Source organism: Passer montanus, unplaced genomic scaffold, assembly GCF_014805655.1.
Source record: "Passer montanus isolate IOZ18808 unplaced genomic scaffold, ASM1480565v1 scaffold148, whole genome shotgun sequence".
NCBI classification, from domain to species: Eukaryota; Metazoa; Chordata; class Aves; order Passeriformes; family Passeridae; genus Passer; species Passer montanus.
The window spans coordinates 779,873-801,294 of record NW_024361829.1 but is presented as its reverse complement, the minus strand read 5'-3'; the positions used below and the strand labels follow the sequence as shown (position 1 = coordinate 801,294).

At 61.2% G+C, this 21,422-nt stretch overlaps 2 protein-coding genes across 2 annotated transcripts; both read left to right on the top strand.

Annotated features, from left to right (window-relative positions):
• Positions 1-7,028: 7,028 nt before the first annotated feature.
• On the top strand, positions 7,029-11,555 carry LOC120498399 (proline-rich protein 29-like). The gene is made up of 6 exons (XM_039701057.1): positions 7,029-7,106; positions 7,621-7,738; positions 9,889-10,004; positions 10,776-10,903; positions 10,997-11,064; positions 11,241-11,555. Exons 1-6 carry the CDS (start codon positions 7,029-7,031, stop codon positions 11,270-11,272), a joined length of 540 nt encoding a protein of 179 aa, XP_039556991.1. The 3' UTR covers positions 11,273-11,555.
• A 2,282-nt stretch (positions 11,556-13,837) lies between these two features.
• AGPAT1 (1-acylglycerol-3-phosphate O-acyltransferase 1) lies at positions 13,838-20,477 on the top strand. The gene is made up of 6 exons (XM_039701052.1): positions 13,838-14,022; positions 16,703-16,836; positions 17,332-17,507; positions 19,126-19,221; positions 19,540-19,612; positions 19,773-20,477. Exons 1-6 carry the CDS (start codon positions 13,838-13,840, stop codon positions 19,994-19,996), a joined length of 888 nt encoding a protein of 295 aa, XP_039556986.1. The 3' UTR covers positions 19,997-20,477.
• The last annotated feature ends 945 nt before the right edge of the window (positions 20,478-21,422 follow it).

Genomic DNA, 21,422 nt, shown 5'->3' with positions numbered 1-21,422 from the left:
GCCAGCAGAGCTGATGGAGCACCAGGGAGAATATCCAGATCCCAAAGATGTGAGAGGTGTGGTGGCTGCAGGGATTGGATTGTCTGGGAATCCCTGCTTTGGGATTTGCCTCCTCAGCTCCCAGCTGGAGAACCGGGACACTGAGGCTGAACTGGAGATGCCAGGAACTCTGCCTGTCCATTGCCGGGTATCCCTGCCCATTCCCAGGTGTCTGTGCCCATTCCTAGGTGTCCCTGCCCATTCCCAGGTGTCTGTGCCCTTTCCTAGGTGTCTGTGCCCATTCCCAGGTGTCTGTGCCCATTCCCAGGTGTCTGTGCCCATTCCCAGGTGTCTGTGCCCATTCCCAGGTGTCTGTGCCCATTCCCAGGTGTCTGTGCCCTTTCCTAGGTGTCTGTGCCCTTTCCTAGGTGTCTGTGCCCATTCCCAAGTTTCTGTGCCCATTCCCCAGCATCCCTGCAGCATCCAGGTTCAGGGCTGCCTGGGACAGGTCTGGAGCCCAGACCTGGGTTTGGGTTGCTGATGGTTTGAGGTGAGAGGCCAGAGATGTCAGAACTGCAGAAACAGAGGAATGAGGTCAAGTCCCTGAGTTTCCCAAGAGAGGGAAGTGTGGGATGTGTGAGCATCCCGTGGCTGAGCCCTGCCCTGCCCTGCCCTGCCCTGGCTGAGCTGCTCCTTAGCGTCCCTTCACCTCCCCAGAAGATTTTGTTTCCTTTTCCTGCTGAACACAAGATTTCAAGGGAATTTCCAGCCTGGAAAAGGCGTTTTGGGGATGGCTCTGGGCACAGCACTGGGAAGGCCCAGGAATTCTCCTCCTCCATCCTGCCAGTGATGGGGGACACGGATGGGGCAGGGGGGTTTCTCTCACCCCTCTTTAGCTGCAGAGCTGCTGGGTTAGGTTTGTTATTTATGGCAGCAGGGCCAGGATGCTGGAGCAGGCACAGGGAATGTGCAGGGCTCCCTTCCGAGCTCCCTGAAGGGCAGGGAATTCCTGCTGTGCCTCAGTTTCCCTGCTGGAAGGGCCCTGATGCCATCAGTCTCCAAAACCCTGCAAGCCTCGAGTGCTCCCACAGCCCAGCTTCCCTTTCCCTTTCCCTTTCCCTTTCCCTTTCCCTTTCCCTTTCCCTTTCCCTTTTTCCTTTTTGCTTTTTCCCTGTTAGCTTTTTTCCCTTTTCCTTCCCCTTCCCCTTTCTTCCTTTTCCCTTTTTTCCTTTCCTCTTTTTCCCTTTTTTCCCTTTTTTCCTTTTTTTTTCCCTCTTTCCCTTTCCCTTTCCCTTTCCCTTTCCCTTTCCCTTTCCCCAGAGCAGCCTGACCAGCCCAGGGGTGTTTCCCTCACTCGGGCAGCACAACCACCCCAATGCCCCCGTTCCCGCAGGGATTTGGTGCCAGCCATGCCCATGGCCCTGTCTGGGGATCACCCACAGCTGTCCCTGTCCCCTGCACCCCAACCCTTGTGCCTGGGGGTGCTCCCCAGGGAGTTCGGGCTCCTCCAGGGGTGTAGGACTCTGGCTGATGTGGGGTGGAGGATCCACTCCCAAGGGATCATCCCTGGGACCTCTGCCCTGGGGGTCCCTGAGCACTGCCCGGTCCTGGGGGTCCCAGCAGCACCATTGTCACCACACTGTCCCCAGGAGCTGTGGGAAAGTCCCCAGGGGGGGCTGGCAGGGCATCCCCCAGGTCTGGGGCATGAGAGATGGGATGGGATGGGATGGGATGGGATGGGATGGGATGGGATGGGATGGGATGGGATGGGATGGGATGGGATGGGATGGGATGGGATGGGATGGGATGGGATGGGATGGGATGGGATGGGATGGGATGGGATGGGATGGGATGGGATGGGATGGGATGGGATGGGATGGGATGGGATGAGCAGCCCCACCCTGGGCAGGACCCTTCACTGCTCCCAGCCCCTGGGGTGGCTGGCATGGGGGGATGGCGGTGCCCCCACCCTGTCCCCGCGCTGTCCCCAGGGTCACTCACCTGAAGCGTGGGCAGCAGCAGCAGGAGCAGCAGCGAGCGGGGCCGGGGCGGCTGCCGGGGACCCTCCATGGCTGCAGCCCGTGGGGTCCCGGCGCTGTCCCCGGGGGTCTGGGGACAGCCCAGCTCCTCCTTCACGAGCCGGGGCTGCGGGGGTGCCCCGCGCCTCCCTGCCCTCTCCCCTCTGCCCTGCCCAGCCCTGCCCCGTGTCCCTCTGGGCCCGCCCGGTGTCGCTGCCCGTGTCCCCGCTGTCGCTGCCCGTGTCCCCGCTGTCGCTGCCCGTGTCCCCGCTGGCTCCGCGTCCCCGCCAGCCCGGAGTGACCGCTCGGGGATCGCTGCCGGAGGCTCCTCCCTCCGCTGGGCTGGCATGGAGCGGCTCGGGAGGGACCCGGGCTGGCACTGCCCCAGGGACCCCCAGCCGGGCCCGGGGGTGCCCAGGGGGACACCGAGCCCTTCCCGGCTCCTCGGGGGCCGCGGGGCTGGAAAACCGCTGGAGAACAGCTGGAGAACTGCTGGAAAACCGCTGGAGAACAGCGGGAGAAAGGCTGTGGGAATGGGTGCGGGGTGCGGGGTGAGAGGGTCACATCCCTTGGCAGGGACAGGGGCACTGCCTCCAGCCCTGCCCCACGGTGACTCTGCTGACCCCAGGGTGACTCTGCTGGCCCAGGGTGACTCTGCTGGCCCCAGGGTAACTCTGCTGGCCCCAGGGTGACTCTGCTGGCCCCAGGGTGACTCTGCTGGCCCAGGGTGACTCTGCTGGCCCAGGGTGACTCTGCTGCCCCCAGGGTGACTCTGCTGGCCCACAGTGACTCTGCTGACCTCAGGGTGACTCTGCTGGCCCCAGGGTGACCGGCAGCGCTGCCGTCCCCATGGCAGCCCTGTCCCCGGCCCCATCCTGCCTCTCTTCCCTGGGACACCCCGAGCCCCTCCCGACCTTCCCCCTGGCCCAGGAAGTGCTGGGGTGGGCTCTGGAGGTGTGACAGCCAGACCCTGCTGCAAACTGACCCCAGCTCTGCCCAGCCCTGGCTTTGGGGGGCGCGATTTTGGCGTTTTATAACGCATATTACACATTCATGTGGCAGTGACAGTGGCAGTAGTGACAGGCGAAGGGGACAGGACGGGACAGGACGGGACAGGATGGGACGGGACAGGACGTGACAGGACAGGAGGATTTGCCTCGGGCACAGGGCTGCCGTTGTGTCCCCGCCGAGCCCCGGGATGTCCCCAGAGGCTGCCCCGGCCCTTGCCATTGATCCCGCCGCCAGCTCGGGGTGACTCAGCCGTTTCCAAAGCAAAGGAAGTCACTGTCAGGACTCTTCCTGCAGGTGACAAACGCTCATTTAGGGGGGTCTGGGGTCACCGGTGGTGCCCATCCCACCGGAGTTGTGCCAGCTGGGCTCCCCGCCCGTGCCAGCTGCCTCTTCCTGGGCTTTTCCTCTAGACGGAGGCAAGTCTGGGGAGGGGAATTCGGGGGAAGAGGAGCTCTCGATGGCTGGTGACAGCTTGGGGACGTTGCAGATCAAAGCACAGGCAGCGTGAGACCTCCTGGGGAGGGAAAGGGGATTTTTTGTAGTTATCGTTCAAAACGAGGAGCTTAAACCCATTCACAGCTCCAGACACAGAGAACGTCCCCAGAGGGGAGTCCTGAATGTGACAGTGACAGTGGACAGCCCAGGGGACAGCAGCTCTGGGGAGGGAAAGGGGATTTTTTGTAGTTATCGTTCAAAACGAGGAGCTTAAACCCATTCACAGCTCCAGACACAGAGAACGTCCCCAGAGGGGAGTCCTGAATGTGACAGAGTGATGGTGGACAGCCCAGGGGACAGCAGCTCCACTCTGCCATCCCACAGCCAGGGTTTGTCCCCGCGTGCAGTGACAAACTGGTCCGGGACTGGTTTTGGGAGCGCTGGGAGGCAGCAGCTTGGGGGGATGTGTTGCCTCAGCTGCAGCGTTTCCTCATCTCCCCCGAGGCTTGGGCGAGGCTGCTGATCCTGCCGGGGTTTCCTCACTTTGGGAATCTCCCTGGCTCGCTTGGTGTCCCGGGAAGGGAAGTGGCAAGAGGGATGTGCTGTCACCCGCAGGGCAGCTCAGGGCTCGGCTCCTCCCGGTCTGACCCGCCCCGTGCCCTGCCTGCCTCTGCTCTTGTGTTCCCAAAGCTGGGAGATGCCGCAGAGAGGGGCTGGACCACACTGATCCCATCCCAGGAGCTGCAGCAACACCCACAGGGCCCCGGGGTGGCAGAGATCCCTGTCCCTCCTGGTCCCCAAGGACTGACCCCATTCCAAAGCCTTGGTCCTGACAAGGAAACTCCTGGTCCAAAGCTCCTGGGGCTCTCCTGGGCCTGAGCAGGGACAGGGCTGAGATCCCAACCCTGGGCTGGGGGTGTGGTCCCCAAGGACTGACCCCATTCCAAAGCCTTGGTCCTGACAAGGAAACTCCTGGTCCAAAGCTCCTGGGGCTCTCCTGGCCTCAGCAGGGACAGGGCTGAGATCCCAGCCCCGGGCTGGGGGTAGGGAAGGGGTTTGAGGGTTTCCAGAAGAAATCCAAAAGCAGCTGTAAGAGAGGGCAAAGCTTCCAACGGCAGCAAATCCTCTGCTGGGCACCCTCAGGGTGTCCTTGGCACTGGGTGGCTCTTCCAGGGGACAGCAGGATCTGTCCCCATCGGAGCTGGAGAATCCTCTGATCCCTCCTGGGTCTCCTCTGATCCCTCCTGGGGCTCCTCTGATCCCTTCTGGGTGTTCCCAGTGGATGTTTTATGTTTTATGTGTCCCCACCAAACACTCCAAGGTCAGCAGAGGTGGCACCTCCAGCTGGGGCATCATTCCCACCTAGGGCAGTGACCTGTGACAGCACAGCCACAGCTGCCTTTGTCCCCATCCCACCTGGACACTGGCACGTCCCTGTGCCCAGGCTCTGCTTTCCTGGGCAGATCCTGCCCTGCCACTCAGCTCCCTCTGCCATGGATCCTCCTGCTCCTCCCCCAGCAGGGCCCCTGCCCTGGGGCTGTCCCCACCCGACCTGCAGCCCTACTCCGTGACCCTGGCTTTGAACAGGGGCAGGAGCTGGGCTGAGGGGATGTCCTGGGGGATTGAAAAGGGACAGGGGACAGGGCACAGGGGACAGGCTGGAGCCAGGCACAGCCCAGAGCTGAGCCCAGCCTGAGCCCTGCCCTGCTGCACAACACGCTTGGGACCAGCCTTGCTTGTGCTTGCTTTGGCTCAAGAAAACTCCCCAAATTCCCTTCCCTCTCTCTTCTCCCTCTCCCTCTCCTTCTCCTTCTCCTTCTCCTTCTCCTTCTCCTTCTCCTTCTCCTTCTCCTCCTTCTCCTCCTCCTCCCCTCCCCTCTGCCAGCAATGTCCCCCCGAGGGGGCACTGAGGACATTCCGAGCAGGTCCCTGTCACCCCTCATGTCCCAGTCCTGGCACGAGGCTCCCTTGGACTCCTCACCCCCGTCCCGGTGTTTGAATCCCTCCTAAAGGGAGATAAGAGACAAGATCGGGATCGGCCCAGCCGGGCTCTGCCAAAACGGGCAGGAAGCAGCACAGTAATTAAATGGCAAATAATGGGAATTTAGGATTATAACAAAAGGCAGAAAAGCAATCCAGAGGGGGTCGGGAAAATTAGGAACACAGAGAAAAACCCAATCAAGCAGAAAATAGCCAGGACTGGAGCCAAGGCCTGGGGGCTGAGGCAGCCGGGCTCGGGGTGGGGGGAGGATTTGGGGATCGGGGGGAGGATTTGGGGGGGGTCTCCGGTGCCATTCTGGGGCAGAACGAGTTTTGGGAGAGATTTGTTCCCCAGCAGAGCTGGCCGCGGGCTGAAACCCCTGGAAAAGATCCCAGATCGGCGCCGGGGCACGGCAGATCTGGGATGTGATATCCATGGAAATCCCCCAGAGCAGCGGCCGGGGGTGGGGCGTGGGATGGGCTGGGGTCTCCAGGGGCACAGGGGGCATTTTGCTGGAATTCAGCGTTTCCTGCAGACTCCCCATTCCCAGGATTTCCTGGGATGGGGGGAACACGCTGAGCTCTGCCAGGAGCTGGCTGTGCTCTGTGGGCACCAATCCCCTCGGGAATATCCTGGGTTAGACAGGATAATATCCTTGCGGCAGGGGTCCCAAGTATGGGGAGGTTTTGGGGGGTTCTGTGGTTCCCACCCCCAGTTTTGGGGAGACTTTCGGAGGTCTCTGGGGCTCCTATCCAAATTTTGGGAAGATGTTTGGTTCCTATCTCCAATTCTGGGGAGACGCTGGGGGCGTTCTGTTGCTCCCATCCCCAGTTTTGGGGGAGGTTTTTGAAGGTCTCATCCCAAATTTTGGGGAGGCTCCAGCAGCAGTCTGGAGCCAGGCTCTGCTGCTGGCACTTCCTGCTCATTCCGTGGTCACTGCATGCCTGGGGACGTGGTGCAGGGAGCTGGGACACAGCCCGGGGGACGTGGCACGGGGACAAGGACACCCCAGGGACCCCAGGTGGCACCGAGGCTGTGACATCGGTGGGGGGTGGGTGATATCCCAGGGACCATCCCAGTTTTGGGAAGACTTTTGGGGGTTCCTAGGAGTCCCATCCTCCAGTATTAGGGGAGATGTTTAAGGATCCCATAACCAATATTACAGGGGTCTCTGGGGCTCCTATCCCTGATTTTGGGGAGACTTTGGGTGCCTCATCCCCCATTTTGGGGAGACATTGGATGTCCCATAATCAAATTTTGAGGAGGTTTCTGTGGTTTCCAACCCCAATTCTAGTTGAGAATTTTGGAGGTCTCTGGCGTTGCCACCCAAATTTTTGGGGGTTCCATCCATAGCTTTGGGGAGACTTCATTAATGCAGTGTCCCTCCCATTCCCTAATGAGCCTCGGATGCCATTAACTGCTCCTTTCACCCCTCCCCACGAGGCCCAGCGCCGTGGGGACACAGAACACCCCCGGCCGGCGTCCCCAGGGCCCTTCCCGGGGATTTCCTGCCGGGAGAAGCAGCCCGGGGACATTCCAGGCGCGGCCGAGCCTCCCCGGGCAGGGTTTGTTTCCCCCGGGAGCCCTGGAGACGATCCCGAGCCATGGAGCGGGGAGCGCCCGGGGACCCCCGCGGGCTCTGGGGGCACCCCCCGGCCGGGACCCTCCCTGTCCCTCGCGGGGTGAGCCCCGGAGCGCTTCTGCCTCTGGATTGACGGGATACGGGTGGAGAGGGGACAGGGCTTGGGACAGGGGGCTTGGGTGGGCACCGGGGTTTGCAAACGCCCTGCGGACCCCGAAAGGACAGCAGTGCCCGGGGGCCTGTCCCCAGGGGTGGGGACGCTGCAGGTCTGGAGTCACCCAGCATGGGAGGGCGGTGTCCCTGGAAAACCAGCGGAGAGCAAATTCCCTCCTCCAGGGCTCCGGTCCGGCTCCCCCGGGCCACTCTCTCCGTCCCCTCGGTCCCTCCACCATCCCTGTCCCCTTTGTCCCTCCACCACCCCTGTCCCCTCGGTCCCTCCACCAGCCCCGTCCCCTCTGTCCTGCCCCCAGCCCTGTCCCCTCTGTCCTGCCCCCAGCCCTGTCGCTGTCCCGCCTGTCCCCAGCCGTGTCCCCTCTGTCCCCTGTGCCCCTCTGCCCGGGGCATTAACCCTTGAAGGTGCAGCCCCGGCTCTCCCTTGCCCTCCTGCCTTGCAGCCCCGCGCCGTGCCATCGCCCCCCGGAGCCGTCCCGGAGTCCCGGCCGCCGGTGCTGATCCTGCAGCAGCTGCCCGGGCCCGGGGCCGCCCCCGCGGGACCCCCGCCCGTGCGGGGAGGTGGGTGCGGGCCCGGGCTCCTTCCTGGCAGCCCTTTCCAGGGGAGCAGGGGGCCCAGCAGTGCCCACCCCGCCCTGCAGGGGCGTTCAGCACCGCGGGGTGCGGATTTGGGGGTTTTTTGGGGTTTTACCAACTCCGGGCTCCAAGGTGCTCCCGGGGAACAATTTGGGGTTGGTTTTCTTATGGTTTGTTAGTTTGGTTGTTTGTTTTGTTTTTGTTGTTTGGGGATTTTTTTTTTTTTGCGGGGGGGTTTTCTTTGTTTGTTTTGGTTAGTTTTGGGTTTTTTGTGGGTTTTTTTTTGGGGGGGTTATTTGGTTTTTGGTTGTTTTGTTTGTTTGCCTTTTTTGTTTGTTTGTTTGTTTTTTTTTTTTGGGGATTTTTTTTTTTTTGCGGGGGGGTTTTCTTTGTTTGTTTTGGTTCGTTTTGGGTTTTTTGTGGGTTTTTTTTTGGGGGGGTTATTTGGTTTTTGGTTGTTTTGGTTAGTTTTGGGTTTTTTGTGGGTTTTTTTTTGGGGGGGGTTATTTGGTTTTTGGTTTTTTTGTTTGTTTGCCTTTTTTGTTTGTTTGTTTGTTTTTTGTTTTTGTTTTTTGTTTTTAATTCAGCTGTTTTTGTTCTCCAAAACCCCATTCCCTGCTGGAAATGGCAACATTTCCCCAGGGAACGCCGGGGTGGGACAGGCTCCTTGAACTGCAAGGTGGGATTGAGTGGGAATGGAGCCCTGGGCTGTGCCACTGCCTGGAGGGGCTTCACCCACCCGGGTACCCCAGGCTGCAATCTGGGCTGGGGGGGCTGGCAGCAGGGCCAGGGGGCTGTGGGGGCCAGGGACAGCAGGGACAGCAGGGACAGCAGGGACAGCAGGGCCAGGGGCTGTGGTCCCTGGGGACAGCAGGGCCAGGGGCTGTGGTCACTGGGGACAGCGGGGCCAGGGGCTGTGGTCCCTGGGGACACACCACCCAGAGTCACCTTGTGCTGGGGGGAGGGGGAAGGTGGAGCTGTCCTTAAAAGTCCAGGGTAGAAAAAGGATGCTGCAAAGCAGTGTGGAAGCAAAGAGAGCCAGGCTGGCCCTGTGGGGCGATGGATCCACCCAGAGCTGCCAGCAGCCCGTGTCCCACCCTGGCTCAGCCCCTGGGGTGCTCCTGGCTCACAGAGCCCCAGGAGGGGCTGGGGGGCTCCTGCCTGCAGGGACAGCCACCTCCTGCTGTCCTGGGAGCCAGCCTGGCAGCTCGGGAGCCTCTGGGGATCTGCACATGGGCTACGGGGTGGTCCAAACCCTTTTTAGCTCCAGGCCATGGAACCAGGGAATCCCACAATGGTTCGGACTGGAAGGGACTTTTTAAACCCACCCAGTGCCCCCCTGCCATGGCAGGGACACCTCCCACTGTCCCAGGCTGCTCCAGCCCCAGTGTCCAGCCTGGCCTTGGGCACTGCCAGGGATCCAGGGGCAGCCACAGCTGCTCAGGGTGGATGAAGCCAGCAGGATCTCAGGGGAATCCAGCAGGTTTATAAGAATTTTCCATTGGAATTTCACATCTGCAGAAAACGGGGGTGTTTTTTGGGGTGCAGAGGCAGATCTGGGGCTTCCTCTGTGTGGACGGGCCTCAGCAGCCACCCCCAGTGTGGCCTCCAGCCAAGGGCACAGGGACAGTGCTCCTCACGGGGAGCAGGCAGGAGCTGAGGAGGCGCTGAGCATCCCCCAGCTGGATCCAGCCCAGGAGTGGGGATGGGAGCCCGGGCTCAGCCCCAGCTCCCTCTGAGCCCCGTGCCCAGAGCAGGGCCGGGCTCTGAACGCTGCCAGGGCAGCTGCTGCCCACGGCCCTGGGCACTTGCAGGGCTGCAGAGGCTCCCCCAGGGTGGGAGGGAGCTCTGGTGCCTGCAGCCCCAGCAATCGCCCCTCGTGAGGCAGCCCAGATGTTCAGCCGCGTTTGCAAGGAAGAAAAGGCTCAAATAGGGCAATTTCCAAGCTTTGTCCAAGCAACTAAACACCACACGAGGCTTCCAAAGCGGGGTGGGGGAAGTCTGGCTGTGCTCCCGCTGCTTGGGAACAGGGAGGAGCCTTGGGGCCGCCCCATCCCAGGCACTCATCCCAGGCTCTGCCCCTCCTGCCCTCCCTCTGCTCCCTCTCTGATGCACAATCTCCAATTCTCGGGCAGATTTGATGGAGTTGATGCTGATTCAAACCTCCCAAATGCACCAGCTGCTGATGCACGGCCTGGCCATGGCAGCTCTGATGCCCCTGGGTGCGGGGCCAGCCCCAGCCCCTGCCCAGGTGAGGCTCGGGGGGCTGGGGGGCAAAGGGACCAAAGAGAGGACAAGGGGACCAAAGAGGGGGTAAAGGGGCTGGAGAGGGGGCAGAGGGACTAAAGAGGGGCAAAGAGAATAAAGAGGGAGCAGGGGGATCAAAGAGGGAGCAGAAGGACCAAAGAGGGGGCAGAGGGACCCCAGGGCTGTCCAGGATCACCCCGTCCTCGGGGGGCAGCACCTGGCTGGTCCCAGCCCAGCTCAGAGCAGCCCTTTGGGGTTCTGGGGCTTTGTTTGGAGCCCAGCTCTGACAGCTCTGACAGCTCAGACAGCAGCCAGGCCTCGGGCAGGGGTTCAGCCCAGCTGGGAAGAGCTGGGACCCGCTGGAGGCACAGCCCAACCCAGCAGGAGCTCTGCAGGGGCTGCCATTTAAAAACCCACCTCAGAACAAAACCGTATGAAACATTTCATCCCCCTGGGGGGAACAATGCAGCTTTAGGGGCAGGGCTGGGCTGTGGCAGCTGCTGAGCTCGCTGCCAGCTGGCACCTCCTGGCACCCACCCCCTGCCCTCCCAGTGCCACCAGGGCAGGGCCGGCCAGGGCTGGACCCTGCCTGCTCAAACGGCTCTCAGACAGATCAAAGGGCTCTTCCCACGGGGTTTCGGCCCCATCTGTGGGGCTGCCACCCCCCCGTGTCCCCCCGGGCTTTGTGTGGGACCGAGCTCACCCAGTCGGGTGCGATCCCTGGCAAGCGGAGCCCCGGAGCCCAGCCCTGCCCTGCCTCTGTCCCCTCTCGCAGGTGCTGGCGGGGCCTTGGCAGGGTGAGGAGGAAGAGGAGGCCGTGGTTTTCCACCATCACTACATGCCCTGGCCCGTGCCCGGCCCGGCCCCCGTGCGGTTCCTGCGCTCCTCGCCCGGGGACGGGCGGTGAGTGCCGGGCGGGGCTCGGTGCCAGCGCGGTGTGGCACCGCCAGGGGACACCGTCCATCGTCACTGACTGTCCTCGCTCCTCTCCAGCAGAGCTGTGCCCCCCCCGCCGCCCCCCAGCGCCACCGGGACCGTGGGACCCGGCGTGCCCCCAGCAGAGGGTAAGGACAGCCTGGGGGACATTGTCCCCATGGCCCCGACAGGAGCAGCTTTCCCTGAAGCTTCCACCACCCCCGGCTGAGCTTCTCTGCTCCCTGCCTCCATCCCATCCCATCCCATCCCGTCCCATCCCATCCCATCCCATCCCATCCCATCCCATCCCATCCCATCCCCACAGAGTTCTACACCGCAGAGCAGGGAGGGCTCTGAGCTCTGCCTCCCTCGGCCCCGAAGATCCCGGATGGATGCTGCACCCTTCCCGCGGTGTTGGGGTTTTGGGGTGGTTTCCCTGCTGAGCCCCCAGGCTGGGCTGTCCCAGGGCTGTCCCACGGGTGTCCCACCCCTGTCCCAGCCTTGGGGACACCCCGGTCCCCTCCAGGCCACCGGGAGGCTGTGCTGTCCCCGGGGGTGGGGACAGCGGATGGTCCCAGCCCTCATTAGTCCCTCCAGCTCTCAATGCAGCATTGCCTGTAATTAATTCTCTTTGTTAAGAGAGCGCCCTGCTGTCGCTAATTAAGCATCTGTAATTACTTGAGCTGGTGGCTCCGTGCCTGAGTGCAGGGGCTCCCTCGGGGCTGGGGGCACCCAGAGCCGTGTGGGGGGGTCTGGAAGCGCCTGGGGGGGCTGAGGGGGGTCTGTCAGTGCTTGGGGGGTGTCAGGAGGGGGTCTCTCAGGTCTGGGGGGGTGAGGGGGTGCTGGGGCGGTGCTGGAGCTCCAGAGTGAGATCTCCTGGCTGAGCAGAGGCAGAGCTGGGTCTTGGGGGGGATGTGCTGGGGAGAGCAGCCTGAGAGGGAAATCCCGGAGTTTCCCAGGATTCAGTGACCCCTCTGCTCCCGGGAAGCAGGAGGAATGGGGGACTGGAGGCTTTTGGGTGCTGGGAGCTGTCCCCTGCCTGTGCCACCTCGCCAGCCCTGTGGAGGGGTGCCAGCCCTGCTGTGCCCTTGGGGGGTTCCAGGCTTTTCCCTGGAGCACAGCTCCTGGCAGGAGACCTCAGGGCCGGTGCTCTGGAGCTCTGAGGATGCAGAAAGGCACCTTAAACGCCCTCCTTGGACTGCCCTGCCTCTCCTCTGCCCAGTGGAATGTGGGATTTCCTTTCCCTGAGCTCTGCAATGGGCAGATTTCCCCCCCCCCGGCCCCTGGAGGAGCTCCCAGATGTGGAGCAGGAGGATCACGGTGGATTCCAGCAGGAAGGTCCAGCTCCTCCAGCCAGGAGGGACTGAAGGAGGCATCCAAAAGCAAAGCTGGGTTTGATGGGAGACCAGGCTGGTGTGCAAACCTTCCCCCATGGACACAGAAGGGAAGGAGGAGTGAGGAGTCACCTGGAATGGGCTGGGCAGGAAGGGTGGGCTCGGGATGTGACCCAATCTTTGCTTTAATATGAGAATAATGAGAGGAATGGGAGGGTGAAGCAATGGGCATTGCAACACCCCTGGTGGACGTAACCCCGGGGTTGCTGGTCAAACTGGGGCACCCTCCAGCATGGCCAGAGCCCGGGGACATCTCTGTCACCTCCAGGGGCCAGGGGGGAGGCGTGGGTGGAAGGGCAGCCCTGGCACAGCGGGGCAGAGGGCAGGTCCTGCCAGGGGAGGCAGGAGGACTGGGGTGGTCCCAGCAGAGGGGACACTGCCCAGGAGTGGCCTGGGGGGACAGGCAGACCCCAGAGACGCCGCTGGGGCTGTTATGGGGAGGCACGAGGGGATCTCACTGCTCCTGGCCTGAGGTCAGGACTGAGCTGAGGGCTCTGGCAGCAGCTCAGGGATGTCCCTCCTTCCCCAGCCCTGGGGGTGTCCCAGGCTGGGTGGGACGGGGCTTGGAGCCCCCTGGGATGGTGGCAGGTGTCCTGCCATGGCAGGGGTGGCACTGCATGGGCTGTGAGGTCCTTCCCACCCAAACCCTCCTGGGATTCTGGGATTCCCTGATTTGGGATTGGCCCAGCGGGGCTGGGGGAGGCTGCTGGGGGTGACACCAGCCCAGTGTCCCTGCTGCGACCAGGACTTGGTTCCAGGAGTTTCCAGGGGGTTGGCCTGGATCCTGCAAGGCACCAGAGCAGGAGGAGAGGTTAATTACAGCCTGTGCTAATTGCACCCGTGAAAACACCTCATGCAACACAGCCCCTGGCTGCCAAGTGGGCCAAGGGCCACCACCCCCTGCAGCCCGGGCTGGCAGCAGGGCGGCAGAGCCGGCCCCAGGCACTGTGGGACCCTGGGCACAGATGCTGGGAGCTGGCAGGGGAAGGGCAGAGGGGCTCCTGCTGCCCAAACTGAGCAAGGGATGGGGAGCAGAGGTGCCACGGTCCTGCTGTCATTCCAGGTGGGAGATGTTTTCCAGCAATCGGATGCTCTGCAGGGTGAGGTTTGGCTGCCAGCAGGTGGCTGTGCCCAGCCTGGCTGGGGTGATGGCCATGGACCAGGAGCAGCTCCTGCTGTCCTCACCAGCTGAGACTCCCTTTCCCAGGGCTGGCAGCCCCGTGGCCAGCAGAGATTCCCGGGACAGGAAGAGTTTAGTGAGCAACAGGTTTGATCTTACCGACCTGGAGCCTCTGCAATGGATGTCAATAGCTCAGGAGGTGACAGCAGTGACAGCTCTGGTGACTCAGGGTCCCCGTGTGACTCACGGCCACTCTCCACCCCTGGGTGGGTGTCCTGCTTCCACCTGAGCCACTCCATGCCCGGGATGAGATCCACAGCGAGCCTTCCCCTGGGCCAGCCCCGGCCGCCCACGCAGGATCCTCCTGATTCACCTGCCCCGCTGCTGGGCTGAGCTCGGGGCGGCACCATGGAGCTGCTGCTGCTGCTCCCCGGGCTGCTGCTGCTGCCCCTGGCAGCGCTGCTGCTCTACAGGTGCAGCCCCCCCTTCCAGTTCCTCTGCAAGGTGGCCTTTTTCAACTGCTGGATCGTGGCCTTGGCCACCCTGCTGTCCCCCTTGGCCGCCTTCCGGGGACGCTCCGTGGAGAACATGAGGTGAGCGCGGGCTGGGCTTGGGCAGAGCTGGCTGGGGCTTGGCTCAGCTGGAGGAGATCCCGTGGTTTGTGGCCACAGGCTCTGTCCTGCCCTGGCTGGAGCCACAGCTGGGTCACAGCTGGTGGCGGAGCCCTGGGGCCAAGGCCAGGCCTGTGGTCACATCCGTGGGGCAGTGGAGTGCAGCTTGTGGTGTGAGAGGTGCTGGCTGTGCCCAGGGAAGGTCAGGCCATGCTGGAGCTGGGATTTGTGGTCCCTGAGGGATGAAATAACATAAAAGGGATCATTCCTGGCCATGGTGGTGTTGGGGTCATCACCTGGGTGGGTAATGGGGGGGTTGGAGGTACCATCAGGGCAGGGGGCAAATACATGCCCAGTGCTGTGCCCCTGGCTCTGGTTTTGCCCATGGGAGACCCGGGAACAGCACTTTGGCAGAGGGATTGAGGGTGGAGAGGCCCTGGCACGGATTATTCCATGGCTGCCCCTGGATCCCTGGAAGTGTCCCAGGCCAGGGTGGATGGGGCTGGGAGCAGCCTGGGACTGTGGGAGGTGTCCCTGCCCATGGCCGGGGGTGATGCTGGGTGGGTTTAAGGTCCCTTCCCACCCAAACTATTCCACGTTTTTATGGTTCTGGGATCTCTTGGGGCCATCACCTGGCAGGGGCACAGCCCTGTGCCCATCACAGCCACGCTCTGATCACAGCCATGTCCCGACTCTGCTCCCGAGGGTGGAAGCAAGGAGATAAGACCAGGGAGATAACACCGGGGAGATAACACAGGGGAGATAACATCAAAGTGCAACACCGGAGGAAGACGCTCTCGCCGTGTTGCAATCCCGCTGCTGGATTCCCGGGCAGGATGAGCACAGCAGGAGGGATGCAATTACACAGGGACAATATCCCAGCTTGAGAAACTCGCTGGGGATTTGTGCCGAGGGATCCCGGCCCGCGGCGGGAGCGCGGCCGCAGGTTCGGTGTTATCAGGTTGAGGTTCGGTGGTACCGGAGGTGGTTCAGCGTTCCCGGTCCGAGGTTGGGTGTTCCCGGTGATGGTTCAGTGGTACCGGAGGTGGTTCGGTGTTATCAGTCCAAGGTTCGTTGTTCCCGGTGATGGTTCGCTGGTACCGGCGGTGGTTTGGTGGTACTGGTGGTGGTTCGGTGTTATCAGTCCAAGGTTCGCTGGTACTGGTGGTGGTTCGGTGTTATCAGTCCAAGGTTCGCTGGTACCGGCGGTGGTTCGGTATTATCAGTCCAAGGTTCGGCGTTCCCGGCGTGGTTCGGTGCTCCCGGCGGTGCTGCAGCCTGTCCCAGGTCCCTCCCGCCGGGTGCCGGGCGCACCCGGGCCGCTCCAAAGGCACGCTCCCGGCCCAGCGGCGGTGCCGAGCGGGGCTGTGACTCACCCGCCTTATCAGCGCCGCCTTATCTCGTCCCACCGACAGCTCCGTGCGGGCGCAGCACGCCCAGCTCCCTCTCCTCCGAATCCCGAAGCCTGCGGCTCGGAGCGCTTCCCTGTCATTAGTCCTGGCTTTGGGCACCGTTTCTCCTCGGATCCTCTGGGATCTCCGAGCCTGCGGCTCCCGAGGGATGGGGGCGATACCGCGGACCTTGTGCCTCCTGCTCCCTTCTCACCCTGCCAGGTGCTGAGCCCTTCCCTGCCCCCTGCGCTGTCCCCTGGGGGCAGTGACAGACGTGGCGACCCTGGCACAGACCATCTGCGGGTCAGACAGTGCCCCACTCCAACACCGATGCGTCCCAGGATTTTGTCTCCACAGCTGCTGGAATCCCTGGTGCCCCCTCCTCCCTCCACTCCTCTCACTATTCCCATCCTGAGCGTCACTCATCCCGATATTCCCCCTCCTGTCCAACCCTCCCGGGATGTGACACCACTGCTCCGCTCAGAACCTTCTCTTCCCCACACTGCAGGTCGGGTGGAGCCATTTGTGATTCCCCTAAGAAATGTCCGGGCTGGTTTTCCCTTCCCCCTGCCGCACAAAGCGGTGCAGAGGCAGTCCCTGGGGTCACCCATGTCCTTGGGGATCTGTCTGTCCCTCTACCACCCATCCCCAGGGCTCATCCATGCCCAGCTCAGCTCCTCCCTGCTGGATCCACTCTGGCTTTGTGAGACTGGGATCTGCATTTCCGTCCACACAGGGATCCAGCTGAGCACCTGGGGAGCCTCCCCCGGCAGAGACAGTTTGTCTTCGTCGGGATGTGAAGATCCTGTCCCCATGTCCCCATCCCCATGTCCCCACCCCCATCTCCATCCCCATCCCACCCCTTCTCTTTTTGCTTTCCCATCATCCCTGGACATCAAAGTCCTGTTTTTTCCTTGCCACCATCTCGTGCTGGTCACTCTCCCTCCTCAGCAGCTCCCTCTGCTCTGAGCCAGGAGCTGGGCCCAGCTCAGGTGGGAGCCAGGTGAGTTCTGAGCCTCACAGGCTGCAATGTGTGACAAAGCCAAACCTCCCTGAGCCTGAGCCAGGGTCCAGCAGCACAGCCCAGCCTAACCCCGCCCGCCCAGGCCGGTGCAGAGCCGCTGCCCACACGTGTTTCTCCACCTTATCTCCTCCCTTATCTCGTCCCTTATCTCCTCCCTTATCTCTCCCTTGTCTCTCCCTTATCTCATCCCTTATCTCCTCCCTTATCTCTCCCTTGTCTCTCCCCTATCTCGTCCCTTCTCTCGCAGGCTCCTGCGGGCTGCTGTCCTGCCCCTCAAGCGCTTCTACGGCATCAGGATGCAGGTGAGGGGCTCGGAGCGGCTGCGGCTGCCGGGGCCCTTCGTGATCGTCTGCAACCACCAGGCTTCCCTCGACCTCATGGGTGCGTGGGGGCACCTCGGGGGGCTCCAGGGGTGCACCAGGATGGTTTTGGGGAGTCAGCACCGTGACCAGGGCAGGGATGTGTGCTGGGAACGGGTCGGGAGAGCTTTTGGGACAGGCTGTGCTGCAGGGAGAGGAGAGACAATGGGAGGTGATGCCACAGGGTGGTCCTGGGACTGGGGACAGCTTAAAGTCCTTTAAGTCAAGGCTAAAATAACCCAAACCTATATAAGGGTATAAATTATTAATTAAGGTATAAAATAGATTAGGGTATAAATGATTAATTAATCTGTGCACTGATGTAATTTGGCCCCTGCAGAGAGTTCCTCTCTGCATTTATCACTTCTCAGGACTGGCTGAGCTGCAGAATTTATTCCTGATATCCAGCTGGTTTGTCCAGCCTGGGGTTCCACTTCCAAGCAGTTTTCCCAGGCGATTTTTCTGCTGCCAATGCCGTGGGTCGGGAAGGTGTTGATGGGTGTTCTCCATGCCCCAGGAATGGTGGAGGTGATTCCCGAGCGCTGCGTGCCCATCGCCAAGCGGGAGCTGCTCTACCTGGGCACGGTGGGCTGGGCCTGCTGGCTCAGTGGCGTCATCTTCATCGAGCGCCAGCGCAGGGACGCGGCCATCGAGGTCATCTCCCACACCGCCAGCGCCATGCGGCGAGAGAACGTGAGGGACACAGGCTGGGGCCACCGCGGGGTCAGGGCTGTTGTTGTAAACGCACGGCGACGTCGCTACAGAGCGCGACACGGCGCAAAGCATCCAGACTCCGTCAGAAGGGTGTATAGGAGGAATTTATTATAGCAACGTGTTGCCTTTATAGTTTTTCAAGATATTTGCAGTTACTTAACAGACACATACACCGGCCCATTGGTCATAAGAAAGAAACAAAGTTCTCAATAGGTGAACAAGGAGCCGCGTCATCCTGTGAGCCAGCTGAAGTCTGGATCTTTTAGCTTTCTCTCTGTCATCACATTGTCATGGTGATAGGCTTGGTGCCTTCCTTGAGAGAGATATGGGGCTTTCCTTATCTCCAAGAAGCCTTTGCTGGCTCACAAGAGCAGCATGAAAATGTCTTTCCTACACGGTGAGCGCCGTGGCAGGAAAGAACGATGCATCTGTCTCCATGTTGTCAGAAGGCTAATTTATTACTTTATTATACTACATTATATTAAAGGATACTAGACTTTACTATACGAAAGAATAGAGAAGGGATACTTACAGAATGCTAAAAAGATAATAATGAAAACTCGTGACTCTCTCCAGAGTCCCGACACAGCTTGGCCCCAGTTGGCCAATGAGTCAAAACAAGTCACACCAGAATGCAATGAAACAATCAAACACATGAGCACAACACAGGAGAAGCAAATTAGATAAGAATTGTTGTTCTTTTCTCTGAGGCCTCTTGCTGCCTTTCAGCTTCCCAGGAGAAAAACCCTGGGAGAAGGAATCGTGTTGAGAGAATGTGAATGCCATAGGCTGTGGGCAGGACTGACCAGCTGAGGTCAGGGTGGCTTGGTTTGACAAGCCAGGTGTCTGCTCAGGAAGGCAGGAACCTCTCTTGACATGGAAAATGTAAACCCTCTCCCACTGAACTGTTATAATTTTGAAATTAAGGGGCTCTCAGGCGAAGATAGGGGAGTAGGAATAACAGTTCTTTTTTAGGAAAATTAAAATACAAATGCAACAGTACAAAAAAACCCCAAAAAACAAAAATAACAAAACAACAACCACTGGCAGAATCAGAACATGCCCTGACCCCCTGTGGGTCAGGGTGGTGGCACAGTCCCATCCCATGGGGGCTCAGCCCTCCTGCAGTGCCAGCTGTGCTTCTGCTGGAGCAGGGATCCTGCACAAGGGGGGAGTTTTCCTCTGCAGCTCCAGGGCTGCTGGAGATGGGCCTGCTCTTCCTCTGGGAATGCAGGGCAGGAGAAAGCTGCTCCTCTGGGAATGCAGTGGCCAAAGGCTGCTGTGCTGTTCCAGGCTCAGATTGTATCCAGGTAGGAATGCTTGGCTCCTGCCCTGGGCGGAGCATCTCCCCATGGGATGCTGGAATTTGATCAGCCATGCAGGGACCCTCACTGGCCATGAACAGGAGATAATTAATAGTCAATGGCCCATGAACAGCAGAGATCTCGTGAGAGGGTTAGTTGTGGGAGAGATAAAGAAAACTGCCCAGTTAACAGCAGATAACTGCCCCACCCTAACAGATGGCCATAGAATACACACTCCCAGCCACATCTTTCAGCCCAAAACACAGGGTCACCTCTGTCCCTGTTCCCTGCAGCTCCGTGTGTGGGTTTTCCCAGAGGGCACCAGGAACCTGGGCAAATCCATGCTGCCCTTCAAGCGTGGCGCTTTCCACCTGGCTGTGCAGGCCCAGGTAAGGAAGTGGTCAATCAAATGTTGGACTCGTTGGTCGTGGAGGCCTTTTCCAAAATTATTCCTTTCCCTTTGGCTCACCCTGGGTTGAGCAGGGTGGGTGTGAACCCTGGGGCAGAGGGATGGGGAGCTTGGTCCCCAGGGATGTGCAAGGTTTGGTCCCCAGGGATGGAGGGGATTGGTCCCCAGGGATGGAGGGATTTTATCCCCAGGGAGGGACAGGGTGCTGGGCAGCACCAGGGAGGGACAGGCGAGAGCAGGAGTCCTGCCTGGGGAGGGCCCTCTCTGGGGAACCCCCCCAACCCTTTGTGTTCTGCAGGTTCCCATTGTCCCCATTGTGATCTCCCCATACTGCGACTTCTTCAGCCCCAAGAAGAAGAGATTCACCTCTGGTAAGGGATGGACAGGAATTCCCATGGCAGAGGGCAGGGCTGGTGCTGGGGATGAGGCACCTGGGGGTGGGGAGGCAGCCGGGGTGGAAGATGCTTGGGGGAATACCCAGTTCCTGGTGGGGTCCTCTAACACCTCCCTGGCTTTTCCCTTCTCTCCCAGGGACCTGCACCATCCAAGTCCTACCCAGGGTGGAAACGCGGGGCCTGAGCCCAAAGGATGTCCCCGAGCTGACTGAGAGTGTCCACCAGGCCATGGCTGATGCCCTGGCCGAGATGTCCATGAGTGACCACGGAGACCAGGACATGGAGCAGCCTCTGCTGGGGCCAGGGGAGGACAGGGACAGCCCCCAGGGCCAGGGGGGCACAGCCAGGAGCAGAAAATAGGCAGAGGGAGTGAGTCCCTCGGGGACACCAGGGCGGTGTCCCTTGTCCCCTGAGGAGGTGTCCTGCAGCCCTGCCACCGCCCCAGCAGGATGGTGCCCTAAGGGGAGCAGAGCAGGGCAGGATGGGGACCAGGCAGCACTCCCGAAACAGAGCAAGGTGCCCCCAAAACCAGAGCAAGGTGCCCCCTAAAACCCCTTGTTGTGACTGTGCATCCCCTGGATGTCCCTCTGCCAGACCCGGAGCTGTGGCTGTCCCCCTGGAGCTCTGGCTGTCCCCCAGGATGGCCTCTGCCTCCTCGCTGGGCAGAGCAGGGATGGTCCAGGCAGGGCTGGGGACTCACAGCCCCATTTTCCACCCCTGACTGTTGGGCTCCCCCACGGATTCTCCTTCCAGAGGCTCCTACAAGTTGGGAATGTTGTTTGGGTGCAGCCAGCTCTGGGGAGGGGCCCAGAGCATGTGGCCTGGGGAGGGACATGAGGTCCAGGGGAGGTTGCTGGGGGGAAAAGAGCATCCCCGGGAATATTGTTTGGGTGCAGCCAGCTCTGGGGAGGGGCCCAGAGCATGTGGCCTGGGGGGCACATGAGGTCCAGGGAGGTTGCTGCGAGGAAAAGAGCATCCCGGGGGGGAAGAGCATCCTTGGTGCTGAGCTGTGAGCCAAGGGTGGGACATTAAAGAGTCTGGAGCTGCTGCTGTGTCCTGGCTGTGCTGAGGGGGATCCAGCTGCTCAAGGAGACTTCACCCTGCACAGGGAGCACCCTGAACATGGAGCACACTGAACAGGGAGCATCCTGCTCACAGAGCACCCTGCACACAGAGCACCCTGCACACACACAGCACCCTGCACACACAGCACCCTGCACATGGAGCACCCGGCACATGGAACATCCTGAACAGGGAGCACCCTACACACAGAGCACCCTGCACAGGGAGCACCCTGAACAGGGAGCACCCTGAACATGGAGCACACTGAACAGGGAGCATCCTGCTCAGAGAGCACCCTGCACACACACAGAGCACCCTGCACACACACAGCACCCTGCACACATAGCACCCTGCACACACACAGCACCCTGCACACACACACAGCACCCTGCACACACACAGCACCCTGCACACACACACAGCACCTTGCACACACACACAGCACCCTGCACACACACAGCACCCTGCACACACAGCACCCTGCACATGGAGCACCAGGCACATGGAGCATCCCCACCCCAGGGATGGTGTGAGGAGCACCCGGCAGGGTGAGGGTTACCCTCTCTGGGGCTGCCCCTGAGGCAGAGCTCTCCCTGCACCAGTAAATGCACAAGAAGAGCATCCATTGAAGCCTCAAATTCCCAGCAATACTTGGATCATGCCCACCTGGGCACAATCCCATTTGGAGGTGCCTCTGCATGGCCTCTGAACCATGACCCATCCA

Coding starts and splice junctions, on each gene's coding strand:
- LOC120498399 (XM_039701057.1), top strand. CDS start 7,029: ATGGAGCGGGGAGCGCCCGGGGACCCCCGCGGGCTCTGGGGGCACCCC. Junction 7,739..9,888: donor ACCCCCGCCCGTGCGGGGAG/GTGGGTGCGGGC, acceptor ATTCTCGGGCAG/ATTTGATGGAGTTGATGCTG. Junction 11,065..11,240: donor CGGCGTGCCCCCAGCAGAGG/GTAAGGACAGCC, acceptor CCATCCCCACAG/AGTTCTACACCGCAGAGCAG.
- AGPAT1 (XM_039701052.1), top strand. CDS start 13,838: ATGGAGCTGCTGCTGCTGCTCCCCGGGCTGCTGCTGCTGCCCCTGGCA. Junction 14,023..16,702: donor CGCTCCGTGGAGAACATGAG/GTGAGCGCGGGC, acceptor CTTCTCTCGCAG/GCTCCTGCGGGCTGCTGTCC. Junction 19,613..19,772: donor GAAGAAGAGATTCACCTCTG/GTAAGGGATGGA, acceptor CTTCTCTCCCAG/GGACCTGCACCATCCAAGTC.